The sequence below is a fragment of the Rhamphochromis sp. 'chilingali' genome (genome assembly GCF_963969265.1).
Source record: "Rhamphochromis sp. 'chilingali' genome assembly, chromosome: 18".
NCBI classification, from domain to species: domain Eukaryota; kingdom Metazoa; phylum Chordata; class Actinopteri; order Cichliformes; family Cichlidae; genus Rhamphochromis; species Rhamphochromis sp. 'chilingali'.
The window spans coordinates 36,081,373-36,103,614 of record NC_137945.1 but is presented as its reverse complement, the minus strand read 5'-3'; the positions used below and the strand labels follow the sequence as shown (position 1 = coordinate 36,103,614).

At 41.6% G+C, this 22,242-nt stretch overlaps 1 protein-coding gene across 1 annotated transcript in view; it reads left to right on the top strand.

Moving 5' to 3' along the window:
* Positions 1-15,030: 15,030 nt before the first annotated feature.
* The window catches only part of LOC308385907 (rab3 GTPase-activating protein catalytic subunit-like), a gene marked incomplete at its 5' end in the record, with an annotated part of 33,401 nt that continues 26,189 nt past the window's right edge, over positions 15,031-22,242 (top strand). Inside the window, 7 exons of the mRNA XM_080865099.1 lie at positions 15,031-15,070; positions 16,683-16,746; positions 17,601-17,729; positions 18,000-18,071; positions 18,824-18,897; positions 19,737-19,825; positions 20,003-20,175. Of these exons, the coding sequence (XP_080721225.1) occupies positions 15,031-15,070; positions 16,683-16,746; positions 17,601-17,729; positions 18,000-18,071; positions 18,824-18,897; positions 19,737-19,825; positions 20,003-20,175 (641 nt within the window). The remainder of the gene's footprint in view (positions 15,071-16,682; positions 16,747-17,600; positions 17,730-17,999; positions 18,072-18,823; positions 18,898-19,736; positions 19,826-20,002; positions 20,176-22,242) is intronic.

The window sequence follows — 22,242 nt, the reverse complement described above, 5'->3', positions numbered from 1 at the left end:
GCTCGTATGGAAGAGTTAGGTGTAATCTCCAGAGTAGAGCAGCCTACTGACTGGTGTGCAGGAATGGTTCCAGTACCTAAACCAAACAGAGATGAAGTGCGTGTGTGCGTGGACTTGACCAAACTAAATACTTCTGTGAAAAGGGAAAGACACATGTTGCCATCAGTTGAGCACAGCCTAGGACAGCTAGAGGGCGCAAAGTTGTTCTCAAAACTCGATGCTAACTCAGGGTTTTGGCAAATACCTTTGTCCAAGCAGTCAGCTCTTCTCACAACCTTCATCACACCATTCGGAAGGTACTGTTTCAATAGACTCTGTTTTGGCATATCCTCAGCCCCTGAGCATTTTCAAAAACGAATGTCTCAGCTTTTGGAGGGGCTGGATGGAATTGTCTGCCAGATGGATGACATTCTGGTTTATGCTGACACACAGACCCAGCACGACAAGAGGCTGGTTGCAGTCCTCGAATGGCTCACAAATAAACTCCCCTAAAGAAACTCCCCTGACACTGGCAACAGTGACGCCAGTATGTTACGTGGCGATGAAAAGTCTAACGGTGCAGATTCACGGAGTAATCAGAAAAGTTTAGCATGAATCTGGATATTAGATTCAAGATTTAAGTTTTAAGCTTATCAGATATCACTTGTTAGAAGAGATTTCTTTCTAAGGATACCGTTTGAAAAAATCTCTTCTCAATCTGCTGTCCTTTTCTGCTTGCATCTTTTTTTTTTTTCATCTAACACTGACGTTATTCCATGTTAATTATTTTTTCTCCGTGAAAAACACAGCAAATCATCTTATCCCGGTACCAACTCATCTTATCCCGGTATCCACGGTACCCATCCCTAGTTGTCACATGACATTTGTGGACCCCGCTATTTTTTTAGTTGGACAATTTATCAGTAAAGTTTCAATCTCTGTTATTACCCCTAGACTAGACCGGCTGCACCACACAGACACAGACACTGCAAACCTCATCTCTGGAGAAAAACCACAAGAACAACATCCAAAAGAAAGAAAACATACCTTAGAAACATGCCGGGTTAGAGGAGACGGCAGCACTGCAGAGGTGAGGACAGGCATCTGTTTGAAATAGACAAAACAGTAAACATAGTCATACAGACTCAGAGACGCTTTCCATCCAATCTATCTGAGTTTGAGCTGTTTTACAGTGAAGAATGGGCAAATATTTCAGTCTCTAGATGTGCAAAGCTGGTAGAGACGTACTCCAAAAGACCTGCAGGTGTAACTGGAGCAAAATGTGGCTCTATGAAGAGCAGGGGGTGAATAGAAAAGAATGACACACTTTTCCAAATTTCATTTGCTTAGAATTTTGACAACCATGTATTATTTTCATGCCACTTCACAATTATGTGCTACTTTGTGTTAATCTACCATTGAAACTGTCAATAAAAACATATTTTGTTTGTGGTTGTAAGGTGACAAAATGTGCACAAGTTCAAGGACTATGAATGCTTTTTCAAAGGACTGTAATGTCAAATCACCCCCCATGCACACATCAGTGCACAGGCATGTACACATATGCAGAGTTACATTATCAAAGAAGCTAAAAAAAACAAGCTCTGCTTTAACTTTTAACTAAAAAAAAAGACTGCAAACTTTAGGAACAATATGGAATGAGTGATAATGTCATCATTCCATGAATTGAAAAAATTTGTTTCACCTTAAATCTTTTTTTCTTTTCTTAATTGCAAAAACTGTAAATTTGGCTCAGGGGGACCTGAAAGCCAGGAGACAATTTATTGACTTTGCCCACAATCTTATGGAGGAAAAGATTTCCATTAAATATTAATAGAGCAAAATCTCTCCTCTCTTAAGTATTTGCACCTAACCACGTCCTAACCTAGCAGTCATATACAGCTATTAATTAATCCTGCATTTTTTTTGTCAAAGACATTTCTCACCATGAAATTACCCGATTCAAAACATGAACACTGTTAGCCTTTGCAGTAATTTCCATAGCTTAGTACTGCAAAATCAACAGTAAAAAACTCTAAAGGATGTTAGCAGTTTAGTACTGTAATTTGCATGTAATTGTGGGAAAATTCCATGAGATTACACTATTTTTACGGTAACTCACCGTACTCATGGAAACAGCTGTAAAATACAGCAAATGTAACAATTGGTGATGTTACTGAGATTATACTATTACACCATCCGGATTTCTGTTGTTTTCTACTGTAGATCTAAGAGTAATTACTTAAATCCTCATTCAGTTGTTTTTATTTGTTTGCTTCTTTTTTCTTGCTTTGTTTGTTGGGTTTTTTCCTTCCTGGTCTGAGGGATAGGGGTTCTAAGTGTTGTGGGTAGGGGATAAACTGCTGGAAGCAACTATAAGACATGTGAGTGTGTCATTAATCTGTATTCTGATATTTCAGTTTTAACAGTCACTGTGAAACTTGCTTGTTTGGCGTTTGACAATTCTGCGTGTATTTGCTTTTCTTTGTTGCTTCAACTCAATAAAAATATCTTTGAGAAAAAAAAATCCTCATTCAGAGTGTATTACTATAAAATGTGATTCACTGTGAAAGCAGTATAACATATAAACTACAATATACAGCATAATTTTTAACTTAAGGAGTAAGTTGCAGCCACACTAAAATTTAATTCCTTGAACTGAATGGAACCTCATATATTAATAAATGCATTTGTTTAGTCAAACAATGTGAAACATTAGTAATACTATTAATTAATAGTATACTTGTAAGGTTAGTATTGTGATAGAGTCGAGTATATTTAATTATATTCTTGTAGACATTATGACATTATGCTAGTACAATTATGGTGAACAAAAAGTACATCTAAAAGTTAATTTCAAGAATACTGTTATGTACTAAAACGGGGGCCAATATAGTCCCAAGAAGCATTATTAGTATACGTACTAGGTAAGATATACTTGGGAAATATAATTGAAGTATACTTATTTTTGTATGGCCAGCAACAAAAACTAATGGCTACATTTAGAGTAATGTTTAAAAATGACTTCATTTAGCAGGATGTTGCTTTTTTTCTCTTCTTATTCTTTCTTATACTGGACCTTCATTTGTTTTGTATAAGGTGGTACTTTTTAAGACACCTCTGCCTAACTACAGTGAACTGACCTAATAATATGCTCTGGTCGTCATTTTACACAAGGTGTCACATCCATGAAACCTACACCACTAACCAGCATCAGTCCTACAACTTCACTCTCAAAATTAATAAATTCTGGGACAAGCAGAAACTGTATTTTTAGCGGTGCATTTTGTTGCAGGCCAGACTGCTATTAAATGCTCTCCTAAAGAAATAATTCCTTTGTAGCACCACTTCGTCTTGGTTCAGAAGAGATGTCCTGATATACGTGATTGTTAGGTATTTTAGTACCATGGGAGCATTTACTGGATATTGTTTTATAGTGACATTATGCAGGAAAACTCTGTCATTCAATAAGGCCCCTTTGTTTTAGTTATTTTTCTCTTTGACCCAAGAATTGATGTGTGAGAATCACAGGCTGGTACAAGGTTGAAATACCACAGAGATCACTCCCTCAGCTACATTAGTTTCTTAATCTTTTAGGAGACGCCTGTTGAAGGCCAGATGGTTTGTTTCAGAATTCACTAATGAAAGAACTCTTTATTTCGTGCCTTGAAAATATGTCGCTGAGATAATCACAATTGTAGCTGAACTGATACACTATACAAAGGATGCTTCTTCACCCAAGGGCAGAAAGACGCTCCCTTATCTTGGTCTGTACTGGTTTAAACTGAGAATCTGCTGACTCATGAATTTTACCCTCTATATAAACTGTTGTACTTGTGAATAAAGTTGAGTCAATTTGGGAAGACAACCTGAAGCAGTCTCTGTTTTCTTGTTCTCCCAAGCTGCTCCCGAGCTCGTACTAACACGCTGAATGGCATGCTTGAATATTACTTGAGAATATATTTGACTGTGTTACAGACTAAGGTACATTCTCTGCTGATAGACGTCCACGCCTCGGAGGAAGCCGATCCACGGATTAGGCCCTGGAAGCCGTTTCCTTCAATTTTGGTGTCAGAAGTGGGATCCTGACGAAGGTAGGCACTCGTCTTTTATTTTATAAGACTGTGTTATGCCTTTCTCAGTGATCCACATAGAAACGGGATACGCTGACGAGGCCTTCTTCAGTGGCCCACATAGTAACAAGTGGGATACGCTGAGGAGCCTTCTTTAGTGGCCCACATAGAAACACAGGAAGTTGCCTGTTGTTTTGTAAATTAAAGCAGAAAGGACACAGGAAGTTGCCTGTTGTCATAAACTAAGAAGTTGCTCACCAGCAGAAAGGACACAGGAAGTTGCCTGGGGTCATAAAACGAGAAGTTGCTCGTTAAAAAGTGAGAAGTTGCTCACTAAAAAGATAAAATTGCTAGCAAAAAATCAAGTAACCTCAGGTGTGCCACAGCAAAATAAAAACTAACTTAAATCCTTCAAGCGTCTAAACCCCTCTGGAAATCACTGACCATGGGTCAGAATAATTCAAAGACCTTAGACGGGTCCGATAAAAAAATCAAAATTAACTGTAAAACCAGATACCACCACTTGGGTGGGCCTGATTATAGATATATATTATGTCAACGAATTCCAGGTGTGACTGAATCTCAGCTTATTGAAGAAGTAGAGGAACTAGACCCTAAAGATGACCAAGCAGCCAACACCACCTCGTTTTTGTGGATAAACGATGACAAAAATCACAGCCTTTTTTCAAAATCTAAAGAAATTTCTGCTCACAATGTCTAGAGATAAAATCAAACGTTTCACACACTGCTGGACTAATGAGGCATGCATGCCTGAAGGAGGAAATGATCAGATTTTCATAACAACATTCTTAAACAATATTCATCCAGAATGTTCACAACTATTGAAGCTGACTGCCACTGATAATCTCTATGACATGAAGATAAAGAACTTTATCACACTTGTCAAAACAAAAGCTGGTGCAGATCTTTTCCCCAACAGCACGAAGGCTAAAAGTGTTAAGATGATGTTGAATTTTGATGTTGAAGGCTCAGAGGAAAGTGAAAAAATGATGTATGCAGGGGCCCCGCCCCCTCAACAAGCGCAGCAGGGAGATTTCAGAAGGAGAGATAGGAGTGGAGACGCATGTTTTTATTGTGGAAAAATAGGACACTGGAGGAGGGAATGCAAATCAGCAGCACGTAGGTCTCAACCACAAAACACAGGACCAGCTCCTGCCACTAGGCGTCAGCAGAGCTCTTCCAGACAAGGTAACTGGCAACGCAGACAGGAATCACATCAAAGAAACGGCCCCTTTGCACTTAGGGAGCAACCTTATAATCCACATTTTAATCCCCACCCATATGATAACGAAAGACTGGACCGACAATAGGGAGGCCCAGGTGAAGACGAGGGACAGTGTGAAGCACTACACACGATGCTGCATTTGCAATTGTCCCGTAACACAGAAAGCTTGCCCACGTTAGATATAGAAATAGGTGAAAAGATTTATTCCTTTTTAGTTGACAGTGGAGCCACTAAAAGTTCACTGTCTGGAAAATTCTATAGTGGGCCTGTTTCCTCTGTGTGCATCAACACCATGGGAATAAACGGAACTCTAGTGCAATGCCCCAAAACTCATTCTCTAAAAACACGCTGGGGCCCAAAACCAGACGAAATTACATATCATCCATTCATAATTATTCCAAACTCGCCTGTGAATCTATTAGGCAGAGATTTAATGGCAAAAATGAACTTGTGTATTTCATTTAACACAAAGGGTGAAATGTTTGCAGACACTGATAACAGCTATGTTTTCTCTGCCCTATGCACCGACACCATGGAGAAGGAACAGCCTCTGTGTCAGCTGGACGCCTCAGCAGAGAATGAACTCAATATCCATCTGACTGGTATCCCACGTCACACACTGTGCCAAACACGTGTACAGACACCACTACCAGGTAACCCCATGCCTGGAAGCCACATATTTGTTTCTCTCACACTGTTCAACAACATGATAACTGCTCACACCAGTGAAGGCCAAACAGTGGTTTTGTCGCATAACTCAGACATAGGCTATGACATTACTGCACCATGTCGACACATAGATCTAACCTACCCCATACACTGTACTATCTCTGCTGTCACATTGCCAGCTGAATATCAAAACATGACATTATGGTCAAGAGGTGAGAATGATGTAGGATTTATCGACTGTACACCTTATCATGCTCAGCTGAAAAACAACAAGCCGGTATATGTCAAGCAATATCCCATTTCCGCTGAAAAAGCCGCAGCCTTAGACATCATCATAGGAGATTTATTGACAGCTGGAGTAATAAAGCCCACAGTATCTCCATATAACACTCCTGTCAATCCTGTGCCAAAGCCTAACAAACCTGGCGTATGGCGTTTCACACAAGACTTAAGGCAAATTAATGCAGTCATTATGCCTCTGCCACCTCTTGTCCCAGATGTTCCCAGCATACTGACATCTATTCCAGCAACAGCCACACATTTTACTGTGGTGGATTTGTGCTCCGCCTTTTTCTCAGTACCTGTGCATGAGGACACACAGCCGATATTTGCTTTTACACATAGAGATAAGCAGTACACATGGACTCGCTTACCCCAAGGCATGGTAGACAGCCCTGCGGCTTTCTCAATGGTGGTACGTGCTACCCTGGACGGCTTCATTCCTCCAGAGGGCTGTACCTTGATCCAGTACGTGGATGATCTCCTCCTCTGTGCTGAAAGTGAAAAACTATGTCAAACTGCCACACATATGCTACTCCAGCACCTCCAACAGACTGGCCACAAAGCATCAGCAAAGAAAATGCAGTACTGTCAGACTTCTGTTCAATATTTGGGATTTACACTGTCTCACGGACAACGTTCCATGACTACAGACAGGGTCAAAGCTGTGACCTCTGTCCCTAAGCCCACTACACAGAAGGAAATGCTGTCTTTCCTAGGCATGGTGAACTATTGCAGACAGTGGATACCAGACTGTTCTTTTCATGACCACATTCTGCGTGAATGCTGCAAAAAAGACAAGCCTCCTCGAATACTGTGGTCAGCAGAAATGACTGCCTCTTTCAATGCATTACAGGGAGCGCTGACCTCTGCCCCTTGTTTGGGTCTGCCTGACTACCACTTACCGTTCCACCTGTACGTCACAGAGAACGGCACAACCTGTGCAGGCGTATTGGCCCAAGAGCATGGCTGTGGCTACTGTCCAGTAGCCTTCTACTCAAAGGTGCTGCCAGCAGTAGTTCAGGGGATGCCGGCCTGCCTGAGAGCAGTAGCAGCTTGCTCTATCATGATAAGGGACTGCGAGAAGCTCACACTCTCACATGACACTATTCTACACACCAATCACCAGGTCACGACCATTCTAGCAAACATAACTACACAACATATGACCGCACAACGTCGCTCAGGTTATGAAGCTACACTGACTTCAACAGCAAATCTCACTATAAAAGCAAACAGCACACCCAATTCGCCAGCACACTTACTCATTCGTATGCTGTGTTCCTCTGACCGACAGGATGGTTCAGACGACCCTGACGATCATGATTGTATGACATGTATACAGGAATCCACAGCACCACGCCCAGACTTAGAGCAGACACCAATACCAGACTCAGTCATTGTTTATGTGGACGGGTCCTGTTCAAAACCAAATGACAACTCATTTCTTTGTGGCTATTCGGTGGTGACATTGCCTGACATCATACTAGAGGCTCACTCATTACCATTTCACTCAGCACAAAAAGCAGAGCTCATGGCTTTAATACGCACCTGTGAGTTACATGTGGATAAGCGGGTAACAATTTACACTGATAGCCGTTATGCATTCGGTGTGGTGCATGACTTTGGCACATTGTGGAGACAGAGAGGCTTCACATCTGCTGATGGAAAATCGATCGCTAATTCTGATCTTGTTCAAAGACTTTTGCAGGCTATACAGCTGCCATCGGCAATTGCAGTTGTTAAAACGAAGGGGCACAGCACGGCTGACACAGACGAAGCAGTGGGAAATGCTCTTGCAGACGTAACCGCGAAAGCAGCTGCTGCCTCACAGCAACCACCCAGAAAGGAAGTATTATCTTTGCCTTTACAGCTGCCACTTGTCGCACTCCCAGACTATTTAGAAACAAATGTTGACCTAAAATTCATACAAGAGCAAGCCTCTGCCTTAGATTACACTTACTGGGAAAGTAATGATTGTACCTTAGATAACAGAGACGGCTTATACAAAAACCTTGAGGGTTTGATTGCCCTCCCATCTTCACTACTGCCAATCCTTGTCCGCCATTTTCACGGTGTGAGTCATGTCGGACAAAGAGGGGTAATAGGAGCAATAAAATCAAGATTTGTAATCGAGAAAACATCACACGCAGTAAAACGCATATTAGCAACCTGTCTAACATGTGCACGAACTAATGTAGGTAGCTCAAAAGCAAAACATCAGCATTTACCACAACCAGATTTCCCATTTCATACATTACAAATTGATTTTACACACATGCCAGCACAAGGAAGCATCAAGTACTTACTGGTAATAGTGGACCAATTTAGTAAATGGGTAGAAGCTTATCCAACATCAAAAGAAACTGCACAAGTAGTCTGTCAAAAGTTGTGCAATGAAATAATACCCAGATTTGGAATACCTCACCAAATTAACAGTGATAGAGGACCTTCATTCACATCAGAAGTAATTCAAAAGTGTGCTAAAACTCTAGCAATAGACTGGAAATATCATGTGCCATACCATCCTCAGAGTTCAGGAGTTGTAGAAAGAATGAATAGGACCATAAAAAATCGCCTGACTAAAGCAATGATAGAAACAGGAATGACCTGGATCAAACTACTTCCTCAAATCCTCTGCGAGATTAGAATGACTCCATCCGCAGCAACCAAATTATCTCCATTTGAAATAATCATGGGAAGACCGTTTCCAACACCATGGTCAGCCTCCAGAGGGGCACCGCTATTGGAAGGGGACATAGACACTGCATTGTCTGACTATGTTCATAACCTGGTAGAAACACTGAATAATAACTATCAGAAAGTTTGTCTCTCTCAGCCTCTCCCTTCCACAGATCCAACCCATCCGTGGAAACCAGGAGATGCGGTGTTGGTGAAGTCGCTAAAACCAAGGGCACTCAGGGAGGCCGCGTGTTCCAGCCCCCAGACTGTACTTGCAGTGACGAGAACCAGCATCCTAACAGACGGACAACCTCAGTGGATTCATGCCAGCAGGGTTAAGACCAGCCCCACCAAACCACCTAAGGCGTCGGATCAAGTAGATGACGACTCAGGCGAGCCAGCGCCCGGATTCAATACACCTACACACGCACAATCACTGATTAACACACAACGCCTGAAAGAGCCAAGACTCAGAAAGCCCTTTGATCCCCCACCTGAACAACAACAAGGTACTCGAACATCCAGCAGGAACAGAAAGCCTAGAGTACCACACAATGTCTAACCTGATAAAGATAGACTCGTTTCATCCTGATAATGGAAAAAATGAAATGCCCATTGTCATCACACGACGCTTAGGTCTCTCGAACCTGGGACCAGGCCAGGAGACGACTGAAGAACTGTGTTTTTTTATATATTTAGATTATTAATCATATCTACTGCATTAACCTTAGGATTTTTATTTACTATTTTGTATTGTAAACTGCAACCCTGTTCACATTTCTACAAGCCACATTTTGCTGACAATACCTCATGCTCCACTTGGCAAGACACCCACCTAGTACAGCTACTTCAATGTATTTGCAATTAGCACAAATTGATCCTGAGGATGTGCCAGATGTTACCAATGATGATCCTGGTGTGTATATTGAACATTAGGCTGTGAACTATTACATTTTATGATTTGCTTTTTATATTATGTTATTACATTTGTGATTTTTCCTTTCTATTTGAGTTATTATTTTAAAAAAATAATAAAAGAGGGGAACTGTTAGGTATTTTAGTACCATGGGAGCATTTACTGGATATTGTTTTATAGTGACATTATGCAGGAAAACTCTGTCATTCAATAAGGCCCCTTTGTTTTAGTTATTGTTCTCTTTGACCCAAGAATTGATGTGTGAGAATCACAGGCTGGTACAAGGTTGAAATACCACAGAGATCACTCCCTCAGCTACATTAGTTTCTTAATCTTTTAGGAGACGCCTGTTGAAGGCCAGATGGTTTGTTTCAGAATTCACTAATGAAAGAACTCTTTATTTCGTGCCTTGAAAATATGTCGCTGAGATAATCACAATTGTAGCTGAACTGATACACTATACAAAGGATGCTTCTTCACCCAAGGGCAGAAAGACGCTCCCTTATCTTGGTCTGTACTGGTTTAAACTGAGAATCTGCTGACTCATGAATTTTACCCTCTATATAAACTGTTGTACTTGTGAATAAAGTTGAGTCAATTTGGGAAGACAACCTGAAGCAGTCTCTGTTTTCTTGTTCTCCCAAGCTGCTCCCGAGCTCGTACTAACACGCTGAATGGCATGCTTGAATATTACTTGAGAATATATTTGACTGTGTTACAGACTAAGGTACATTCTCTGCTGATAGACGTCCACGCCTCGGAGGAAGCCGATCCACGGATTAGGCCCTGGAAGCCGTTTCCTTCAGTGATAATGTAACACATTATCACAGTTTAGCGCGTTGGGTTGTGTTGGATTGTTACGTTTTTAAAGCTTTGTAATGCGACAGGTGCGATAGCCGACACCACACCTTCACCTGACGTACAACGTGACGTATGACGCACACGTTGGGTATTCACTTTCAAAACAACACTGGGGATAGAAAATAGTGCTCGAGGTGGTTAATGCTCCTTTCGCTGGTTGCCAACCACCATTAAATAACAACAAGAAGAAAATATTGATCTGCTTCTCTTAGTTTTGCACGTTTAAGCCGCAATTCAGACTCAAAAAAAGCTGCAAAGCAGGAGAACGACATGGCCATCAAATATTCTGTGCCACAGATACAGTTCGCTGCAGCACAGAGTGATGATGAGACTGTTAACATGTGCAACTTAGAAGTAGTCAGAGGTAACTGGATGTTCAATCGGGTTAAATGCAAGGTTGATTGGATTATATCTGAAGATCGTATGCTATTCGTGGTAACTCTGCTAGACTCCAAATTGCTGCTCGTCCATGCGGGAGTATCTCAAAATTAAATGAAACCACTTAACACTTTTTCCCTAAAACGGACTGACATGGGACACATTAAAGTTGGATCGGAACCTGCTAATCAGTCTGAAGGTAAGTGTTTTTTTCACTTATTCGAGAGAAGTCCGAAATGCGTTCTTAGTACTGTTTGTTTTGACTTTTAAGCTACCCTACCAGGATATTTTCATTTAAAGACAAATTGTCAATATCTCTGAATGTGGAGACTCAAAAGACTAGTTAGGTAATTTGCCGATGGATTTATGAGACTTGATAGAAACTTGGACGTTTGCAACAGGTGAATCGGTGAACTACCGAGGTTGTGCCCAAATGCTTAAAGCTGTTAGCTGGTCAGTGTTTTCAGGTGTGCTTGTACTACCTGTACGGTGCGGAGTGCTGACTAAGTCATGTTAAACCCATTAAAGCGTCGAGCTCAAATATCTTTTCATTTTTGTGCACTGTTCTCTTGTTGGCACACATTTTCTGTTTATTGAAGCCTTTTGTGAATAATTTTGATCATGTAAAAACTGGGAATTGGTCCCTATTGACAATACTCTTATTTTTTGCATTGAATATGTCATTCAGGAAAGGTAATTGGTCACTGAAGTTTTTGCAACTGTGTATTTCTAAATTTTGTGGCTTCAGTGCACACAAATTTATATTGTTCAGTTTGCATGTTAAAAGCCTGCCAAGCACCCCAAGGCTGATTATGCTTGGTAAGAAGTCATTTATGACATAGAGCTGATTAGACCATATTAAAATTTCTGTTTGGCACAGGAGCTTTTCGTGGACACAGGTATCCAGTCTCTGTTTTGTTAGCTCAAATTTCTGTAATTTCCTTTATAAACCAAGGTTGTTGGACATGTGTCTCAGTGAATCCAGCAAAGTAACAATATCAAATTTCACATTACATATTACTGATCAACATAGTAGTCTAGCTACACCAACAGCAGAAATACTGAAGTCAATACTGTAAAGTTTAACAGCAGCACAAACTATAAACTCCAAAATAACCATACAGTTGATTCACCTCCGGTACTTTAACTGGGCTGACTCTTTGTTAGGTGTGTTTAATGTGCAGAATAATTCCCAATTATATACAATTATAATATGTTAAAATGGACCTATGTACACAAGGCCATTAATAATTAACTGTACGTAGGTATTTGCTTTATGACTATCTAGACAGTGTGAAGAAGTGAAGTATTGAAATTATTTTATGTTGCATAATGACAACATGTTGCCCCTATACATTTAAGGACAAAGTTCAATGACCGCCACCTGCTGGATGGTGAGTGCAGAGGGGCGTGTAATTGTTGAGCTGGACAAAGAGAACACCTGTGCTGATGCAATGTCAGTCTTCTTTGGTTCATTCTATGTATTGAACCTGGAATACCAGGAGTCAGCGGGTGCAAGGTTTTTTGTAAGGATAAACCCTGAAGAGGGAACAAAATGTACCTCCAAGGTTGGGACAAGCAGGAAGACTGGGACCACTGTGAAGCGAAAGGTTGTTCACATTAACCCTCATGTCACAACTTTCCTCCAGTGGCTTACTGAATTTGAGTGGAGAACTTCAAATTAGGGAAATTAGTAAATTTCTTGTATAATTTAAGTGACCAATGTGTTGTTACCCATGTCTCCACAGATGATCCATGGCCCATGCTTTCTGGACATTTACACAAGACGAGCAACAATGAAGACAAGCTCTCTCGCCATCTTGCAAGACGCTGTCTCTGTCCAATAGGTTTTTTTGAGTGCAACAGTTTTGATTTTTTTCCCTTCTTTTACCCATCCATCCATCCATTCACTTCCGCTTATCCTTTTTCAGGGTCGCGGGGGGCGCTGGAGCCTATCCCAGCTGTCATAGGGCGAAAGGCGGGGTACACCCTGGACAGGTCGCCAGTCTGTCGCAGGGCCAACACACAGGGACAGACAACCATTCACACTCACATTCACTCGCACATTCACACCTAGTGGCAATTTGTATTATCCAATTAACCTATCCCCACAAGCTGCATGTCTTTGGACGGTGGGAGGAAGCCGGAGTACCCGGAGAGAACCCACGCAAACACGGGGAGAACATGCAAACTCCACACAGAAAGACCTGATGGTGGAATTGAACTCAGGACCTTCTTGCTGTGCAGCACCAGTGCTAACCTTCTTTTACCCGTTTGTTAAAAATTATTTCAGCTACTTACACTTTAATTGTCACATGTATTGGCTCACCCTACAAATCAATGAACTCAGTCCACAAAGCAAGATCAGGGTTCAGTGCAGGTCAGTCAAGTTCCTTCACACCACACACGCTCATCCATGTCCTTGTGGACCCTGTTTTGTGCAATGATTTGGTCGTGTGAGCCAGTATTTTGGACAAAGTGTATATAAAGGCAGACGTGTGGGGCTTGATATTATATCCATTACAATTCAGTTTATTTGTATGGTGCCAACAAAATGAATGCCAAGGCACTTCACATTGTAGGTTTGAGACCCTACAAAATATAAGTAAGGAAACCCAACACTTGAGCATGTGTTGTCTGCCATGATATGGATATGACATAATATTGTTATTGTTTGTACAACCATCTGAGAAAATAATGGATTACATGGTTTAGTAAAAACAAGTGCTTCCTCAATGAAAATATGTTTTCAGTTCTTTTCAGTTTTTGATTTTGGAAATGTGTATTTCAGCAGGGAAGAATCAGAATTGAAATAAAGTGGTGTAAAGCACATGAATTATATTTTGTGTGTGTGTGTGTGTGTGTGTGTGTGTGTGTGTGTGTGTGTGTGTGTGTGTGTGTGTGTGTGTGTGTGTGTGTATCCATCCATCCAACTTTTTTGGAACCCTCCAGTCTCTTACAGTATGTTACTGTTAGCTGAAATTACGGTAAATTACGACCTGTTAAAAGAGTAAATGACCGCCTGTTAGGACACGGTATCCTCTAGCAGAGATGAATATTTTTGGTACTGATGATGCGTACCAACGGTAAGTTACTGGTTAATATATTGCAGTTTATTACCTTGCAGCGGGCTTACAGTGACATACCGTGAATAAACGGTAGTATACCAATTTATTAATCACAGTATGATGTTACTTTGTTGACGTAATTTACGACATAACGACATAACGGTATCTCACTGACATAACTGTCGCCAGTGAGATACCGTAAAAAAGGCTACGGTGCGTTACCATAATTTGTCCAAGAGTATTATACCACACCAGCAAAAAACGGTATCATCCTGCAGAAAGGTAAGCTACCGTAACACGGCGTCACGATATGACGCTGGCAGCAGTGACGCCAGTATGTTACCGTAAAGTGGCGATGAAAAGTCTAACGGTGCAGATACACGGAGTAATCAGAAAAGTTTAGCATGAATCTGGACATTAGATTTAAGATTTAAGTTTTAAGCTTATCAGATATCACTTGTTAGAAGCTCCTTACCGTTTGAATAAATCTCTTCTCAATCTGCTGTCCTCTTCTGCTTGCATCTTTTTTTTTTCATCTAACACTGACGTTATTTTTTCTCCGTGAAAAACACAGCAACTCATCTTATCCCGGGGTGCCAGGAAGTCGAGCTGCGGATCTCAGCAGAAAACTTTTCAAACTGATTGCAGGTTGATCCAGGTATACATTTGAAACAGGTTCTCCTCGGTGACGTGACAGTCGGAACGCATCTGCGTAACCATGGTTACAGGGGGACGCTTTGGAACTCTGCTGTTCAGCAGCAAAATATTTCAGATCGATATGTAAATACTCCAACTCTAAAACCAAGTAAAATAAATATGCTGCATATGTGTATAGTGCGTTCATGTGTGTGTGCGCTGCGTGGTGACGTAGGCGCGTGCATGTGTGCCCCGGTCACAGCTCCTTTCAGCATGGCCGGAGGTAAGTCACTGCCACGTTGCTCTCAGCTAATTAAAGTTTGTTCAGATCCCAAGCTGCAATGTGAATACAGCCAAACCGCCGCGTTTTTGTTTGTCATTAAGAGACTCATTCGGGATAAGTTTTGTGGAGGGCGGAGTTCACTAATATACGCTTATGAGTTTTAGCCGAGAACGCAGCTAAAATGCTAGCATGCTAAGTTAGCCTGATTGCTAGCGGCTACTCGCGGCAGTCTTTTTTTAACAGCATGCACTCTTTTTTCCTTCGTCAGGAGAGGTGTACTGGCATTCGCGTGACACACACAGATCAGACACATATTTCTGTGTTGCAGGTATGGAGATGTTCTTATGTTTTGGAGATGCTGTCTTTCATTCATTGTTTTTATAAGTACAGTGTTGTATTGCCTGTTAGATGGCGGTTATTAATATAATTGTACTGAAGTATAATGTTTGAACTATAAGTACCAGAATATTGGGTCCTGGTTATTGAATTGTATTTATCTGACTGTTTATTTGTTTTTGAATTATTTTGTTTATTGTTCTTATAAGTTGTTTTTGATGTTTTTTCAGTGACATATTATTTATTTTGTGCTTTTTGTTTTTGAGAGCTTAAGTTAATGTTTTAAAACAATTTGTTGTATTTGATTCATTATATTATTGTAGTGTTAATGAAGCTGCAGACATAGCTGCTTTCAGCATGGCCGGAGGAGAGGTGTACTGGCAGTCGCGTGACACACACAGATCAGACACATATTTCTGTGTTGCAGATGTGCAGTAAAGAGCCAAAGACCCAGTACTGTCTCCTGCCTCTTACTTTCACGCCAGAACACAACGCAAGAACAACAGGCGTAACACATGAACGGGTTACACATACTGAGGTGAGTTGTTGAGGATATGTCGAGCTGTTGATAAGCACGGCTGTTTCTGTGCTCTTATATACTGTTAGCCTGTTTTGCTGGCGTTAGTGAAGCTGTTTTCAACTGGATGTAACATTGTTGAACTCTGATGATTAATGAATAAACTCTCGATGTGACGATGTGAGCATGTAATTGTAACCCTGTGTTCATTTAGTCGTTTGATACCGTTTAATATCCAGTACATCTATTGGGTGTTTTATAACATGCCCTGGAATCATTTTAAGTTTTACAATGCCGGTGATTTACGACTCTTTCGCGACAGTCAACTGTGGCGTAAACTCTGGCGGGTCTCAGAGCTAGCTTATGTGAGCCAGCAGTGACATCTATACATGCAGTAGCCTTAAAATACTGATTATTTATTCTCCTGCTAGGTAAGAATTTGTGTTTTATACGTTTATTGTCACATTGTGCGCCATGTTATTGTTTCGGTGAAATGAATTTCTACAATGGCGGACTTAGACAAAATAGTGTTACTGTTAATTTGACTCTCTGCAGTGTTTAAATGCTTACATATACACACACAGTTACTGTCCCTCCACACGTAGGACTCAGTTCTGCTTCTATGCCCCATCTTTGTTTACTCTTTCCCACCCAACAAGTGCATAAATAAGATGTTAAAAACGTCATCATCATATCAAACATGATCGATTTGGGGGGAGTTTGTTTGGCACATGCTGACTGCATCCTAATTATAACCAGAAGAGGAGGCGAGAGCAGAGAACGAGAGTGCAGCAGTTTGGTCAAAGGAACAGGTGAAGAAGAGGTGAGCATCCAAGAGACGAGCAAGAGGACGGTTTCAAAGCAGACATTATGGCACAATAAAAGCTGTAAGAGCAGAGATTCATTCATATCTTTACTATTTTTCTTTAGCTTCTACTCCCGCTGCTTACAATAAATCCGAGATAAAGAACAAACAAGAACAACTCACATGGCATTGATTGTTTAGTTCAGTGTCACTCTGTGATTGTTTGACATTTCATATAAATGTGACTCTAAACTATAGCCAATAATAAAAAGCTGCTGTTACTGAGTGAAACTTGAAGGATTATGATAAACTTCAGTTCTTACTGAATCTGTAACATTGCTTTTTTTAAAATTGTTAAATGACTTTTGTGTCACTGTGCACAGTGAAAAGCTCACCTGATGTAGTGGTGAGGCCATGTTCACCACTAGATGGAGACAACCTGGCACAGGTATTTTCTATACACTAAATTTCACACTGAAAAGCCTTGGTGGGAATTGTTGTTTCATAGAAAGTAAAGGAAAACATGTCTTGAGGTCTTTTTCCAGTGTTTTCAAAATTGTGTTTTTCACATACACATCAAAACTTCACACAGACAAACACACACACAAAACAACAAAATATGTCAAATTAGGGAGGGCAGAGAGCGCAGCCTTTACATTGTTTTATTGTAGAGTGACAGGAACTGCCTATGAGCTTCTAATCAAGCAGAAGTGTTGACGGAAAATCTATCAAAGGAAATACATTGATGAAAATCAAAGAAGAGAAATATTTATATGATGTTCCATTTTCCTGAGAGCTGATTGGCTTTGATGACCCCTTCAAGTACTACATGCTACTTTGTCCTGCTAGTTAAGCCTGCTGTCTGTTCTCAGGCCTCCTCCTGTTTCACTGCCATATATCCACCACCAGAGGGCTCCACTGACCTGCCTGCTGACATCAGAGCACACCCCTGTGTCATGTGACCTGGCAGGAGTAGCAAAGCTGGACTCAGACCTGGCCAGGCAAGTTCAAAGGCAGCTGTGGTAGAGAGAGTATATGGGCTCAAATTGTGGTCATAAATATTTTGTACTTGTAAATCAATTTGTGTGTGTATGGGATCAGAACGATGCCACCTTGAAATGAAACCGAAAAAAATATTGAAACTGAAAAAAATATTGAAACTGAAATAAATGTACAGCGCGGCTGCGGTCACGGACAAACTTGCATGTGTCTGTTCGGGAATGGCAGATGCTGAGAGGTCCAGCGTTTACATTACCGGCTATTTCAAAGTGACAGCCTGAGGTGTTCTTCAGTAAATTGGACTACCAGACAGGAGGACCTGAGGCCCCACCGTATTATTTTCGGTAAGTTAAATGTGTGTGTAAGCTAATCCGTAACTTAGGTCCTTAGGTGAGCACTCGGCTGTCGGGGAAACTTGTTTTGTAAAGTTCGTTTAGCTAACCCGTGCAGGTGAATGAATTTACCCTGACTAAAGAAATCAAGAGAAACGCACCGGGCTGCTCAGTGACTAACCACGGTTACTGTACTTTTATTATGAGTATTATACTGTAAGAGCAACAGGCTGGACTCTGCTTCTGCTCCTGTGCAGAGCTGATTATTAATAAGAAGCTCGGTATACAGACAAGGATAACACAGTACCCGGGCTAGAAAGACAACTCCAGTTTGAGGCGCATGTCCTCCTGACATTTGGTGTTTGTGTTAACGATCCAATGGAAAAGCTTTGATGGGAGTGAGCTGTTCACTTGCACTATAGCACACAAAACGCTGCGCTGAGCACTGAGTGTTGCATCCGTGTACACACTGCATTGCTTCATATTTCACTCGTAAAGTAGGAAATGGGTGGAGCAGTTTATTAAAAGGGTAAACGTACATGGGTTTGATTGTAAGGCCCAAACAGAGCTGGCACAGGTCTAACAAGCATGAAGGGACAAACTGAGTGTGACATAAGGAAATGCTTACATGTGTAATTATCTTGATTACTGGTGAAGGACTACGTCACATGTAATCAAACATGACTCATTACTTATAAAAACCCTTTAACTAAAAGTGTATCAGAAACTCTCCTCTACTGTTTACTCTGTTTATCACCCAACAGTGACCTCGACCCTCTTCAAGCTCCTCACTGGTCAGTTCGAGTCAGGACGGCTGAAAATCCTCAGTGTTTACTGGGTAAGTTAAACTGATCAGTGGGACACTCAGGAACGGAGACCATGATGCTTTGGGGCTGACCACAGAGGTTTTACTAGTCAGTACAGATTTCAAACACACCGCTACATACTACATTAAGGTCAGTGCATTAAGTGCACTGACCTTAATGTTGTATTTTTCTGGTTGCTAATACACTTGGATCCATTACAAACATACACATTGTTGTGTGATGTGTGAAGACTTTTTATGGCTTTGTTTTTTGTCCGAACAGCACAGAGGAAACTATTTCTAAGCCAAGAGGCTAAAATTCATGCACCAAATGATACGCAGCAGATAAGACGGATGTAATCAAGCTACCGATAGAAAGAACATAATCAAGGACAAATAAAGTGTCTTTTTTTCCTCATTGTTCTCTGTGTGGGCCTCCTACTTCCTCCGTGTGGTAGTTTGACTCGTACTGATGTGGCTCCTCTGCTTCTTTTCACAAACAGTTTTTCCTTCCTGGTCACTGTTGAGCCCGTCACACTCAGCAGCTCGAGCTAAGACAGCCTTGAATCTTAAAACTACAGCCGTAATTGCATTTATGTCTTAGAGTGCTGGCCACAGATATTGATCCCATCTGACAGCAGCTCAGTAAAGCACAAGAGCGTCATCTTAAACAGGATATCAGACAGCGTTCTTATTTTTATTGTCTACTTCTGGTCACATCCTGCTTTTGCCACTGAGCGATCAGCATCCTGTGTTTTATCATGAAGTGATGACTACGTGAGCTGCACTTGTTTAATTCTTCTAACATCTATAAAACAACAGAGTTTCTAAATGACAGACTTATTTATTTGTGTTTGTGTCTCTGTTTCCAGATGCTGCTGTGGAGAAGTCTGACTTTAAGAATAACACTCAGCTGTCCAACTCCAGTGGGACATCGGAGCAAGAGAAAACCTCTGATTATGTATGTTTGCCTCTTCACCACTCGCACACTCAAGGTTACACTCAGGTCAGGTCCAATATAAGTTTCAGAGTGAAGACAGGCTCAGTGCTGTCAGTACTTTGTCAGGATTTTTATTAGAATGTATTAAATTTGGTGTCCTGCTGTTTGATTTCATGCTGGTCTTTTCCCTCGTTGTAGAAGCTTTTCCACCAGCTGAAGTCGGCCCCCAGTGACAGTCTGACCTACCGTCTGGCTCTGTGTGTGTGTCTGGTCAACTATTACTACGGTGGGCTGCGGGCTGTTGGACACCTCTGGCAGGAGTTTGTCCTTGAGTTGCGTTACCGGTGGGAAAATAACCATGTTATTTGTGGGTGGGTACCTCACAGGCTCGTGCTGCTTTGATTTTAAAGATGTCACACATATTAACATTTTCATTTTATAGCAGGTAAAATAAGTATTGAACACGTCAGCAGTTCTCTAAGCAAATATATTTCTAAAGGTGCTTTGATGTGAAATTATCACCAGATGTCGGTAACACAGGGACATTAAACACACAGACATTTATTTATTACTTTATACAAATGTTGGTGATGACAGTTCATGGCAGCGTCTGTATGGAGAAACCAGTCCCATCATTGCTCATGACTTTGACCCACTCACCACACAAACAGTCTATAAATCCCGAATGCTCCGTGGATCCTTCCCACAGATTCAGCTCAGGTGATTGGCTGGGCCGTTCCAGCAGCTTTACTTGATTCCTCTGAAACCAACAGTTTCCATTGGCTGTGTTTGTGATCATGGTCTTGCTGAAACATCCATCCTTGTTTCATCTTCATCATCCTGGTAGATGGCAGCAGATTTTAATCAACAATGTCTCCATTCATCCTTCCTGGAGTTAGATTTAATGGCTCAGTCCCTTTTGCAGCTTGTTATAAAGTTTTTATGCATAACTTTTCTAAGCAATCACACATTTTTTTGGGAACATCAAAATCATAATGCTCCCACCTCCAGACTAAAGTGTTGCTGTGGTGTTTTTGGGATGCAGCCACCCAAACACGGTGTGTTTACAGCATTCAAAGAGTTTTGCTCTTAACAAAGGCAGTCGCACTTTTCTCCTCTCCCTTATCTTCCCTGCTTAGCCTCTTGTGTCCTTGTTTACTCTCGTGTTTTTTGTATTACTTTTCCCTGGAACACTCTCTCACAGTCTGTTCTCTAAAACCTAAAAGAGGAATTATGGATTTGATCAACTGGTCCCTGAATGCAATTGACACCCCTTTCTCAACGAGAAGTCTGAGCTTGGGTGAGCCTGAGTGCTGAAGATATCTACCTATTCGGAACCATGGTAACAGGGTTCTGGTTGATCGGAGCTGGCTTGGCCCTGACTTATCGAAGAATTAAGAAAGCGGAACCGGCTGTTCAAACCCCCACAAGGCTGCCCGCTGGGATTCAAACGATGGGAAGAGGCGTGAGTTTCTCAAAATGAGCTCATTGAGTGCAGCATGGATAAGATCTTGGAGAAGCTTACGGCTGCTGTGAATACTCAGAATAAGACTTCTGAGTGCAAATTGGATCACATCTTGGAGAAGCTCACTGCGGTCGTTGTTAACTTGTTATTTTCTGTTGCCCGCGAAGGGTTGTTGTTGGTGTGGAGAAAAATGGCGTAACAAATAAAGCGCTTGGAGTGAGACTACGACGTCGTGTCTTTGAGTTCTCAGAATCGGCTCTCTGAGCACAAGAATGACAACATCACGGAGCGCAAGTTTGATAACATCATGGAGAAGCTCACGGCTCTCCAACGGGAGATTGAGAGACCAGTGTCGGAGTGTTAGAACAGCTTTGAAATTCATATGAGCTGTTCGCACTAAAGTAAAAACCTCCATCACTTATGCGGATACCCCTTCGGCCCCAGCCGTGGGCTCAAGGCTGGAGCCGAACAACAACTCCCTGATAACGACTGTGTTTAGACTGTTCTTCCCACTCCATGCAAGGCCACCTGGGTTGGCTGGAAGACTGTTTACTTAGCCTGGCAGGGAGGAGGACACTGTCTCAGCTGAACTCTGGACACGCACACGCTTACACAGACATATATATACACATGCAGATGTACACTCCTCCCCCCTCCAAACGCCTTCGACGCTTATTCCCCTCCGATGCTGACGGTGGATCAAGGAGACCAGCGCACGCAGGCCTGGATGTACTGTCTACACTGGCTGTCTCTCACCCTTTACCCATCCCTGTTGCTTGTCATGTGTTTCTTTCGTGTATTAAGAGTTTTTTCATGTGCAGAGGTGTTTTTTTTCTGTTCTCAAACTGATCTCCCTGTTGGAGCTCAGTCTGGGGGGAGTTATTTTTTTCTCCTTATCTTTCCTCATGTGGTGCATTTTCCATTGTTATGCCTCTCTGACCTGTCTTCCCCATGTGATGTTTGTGTCATGTAT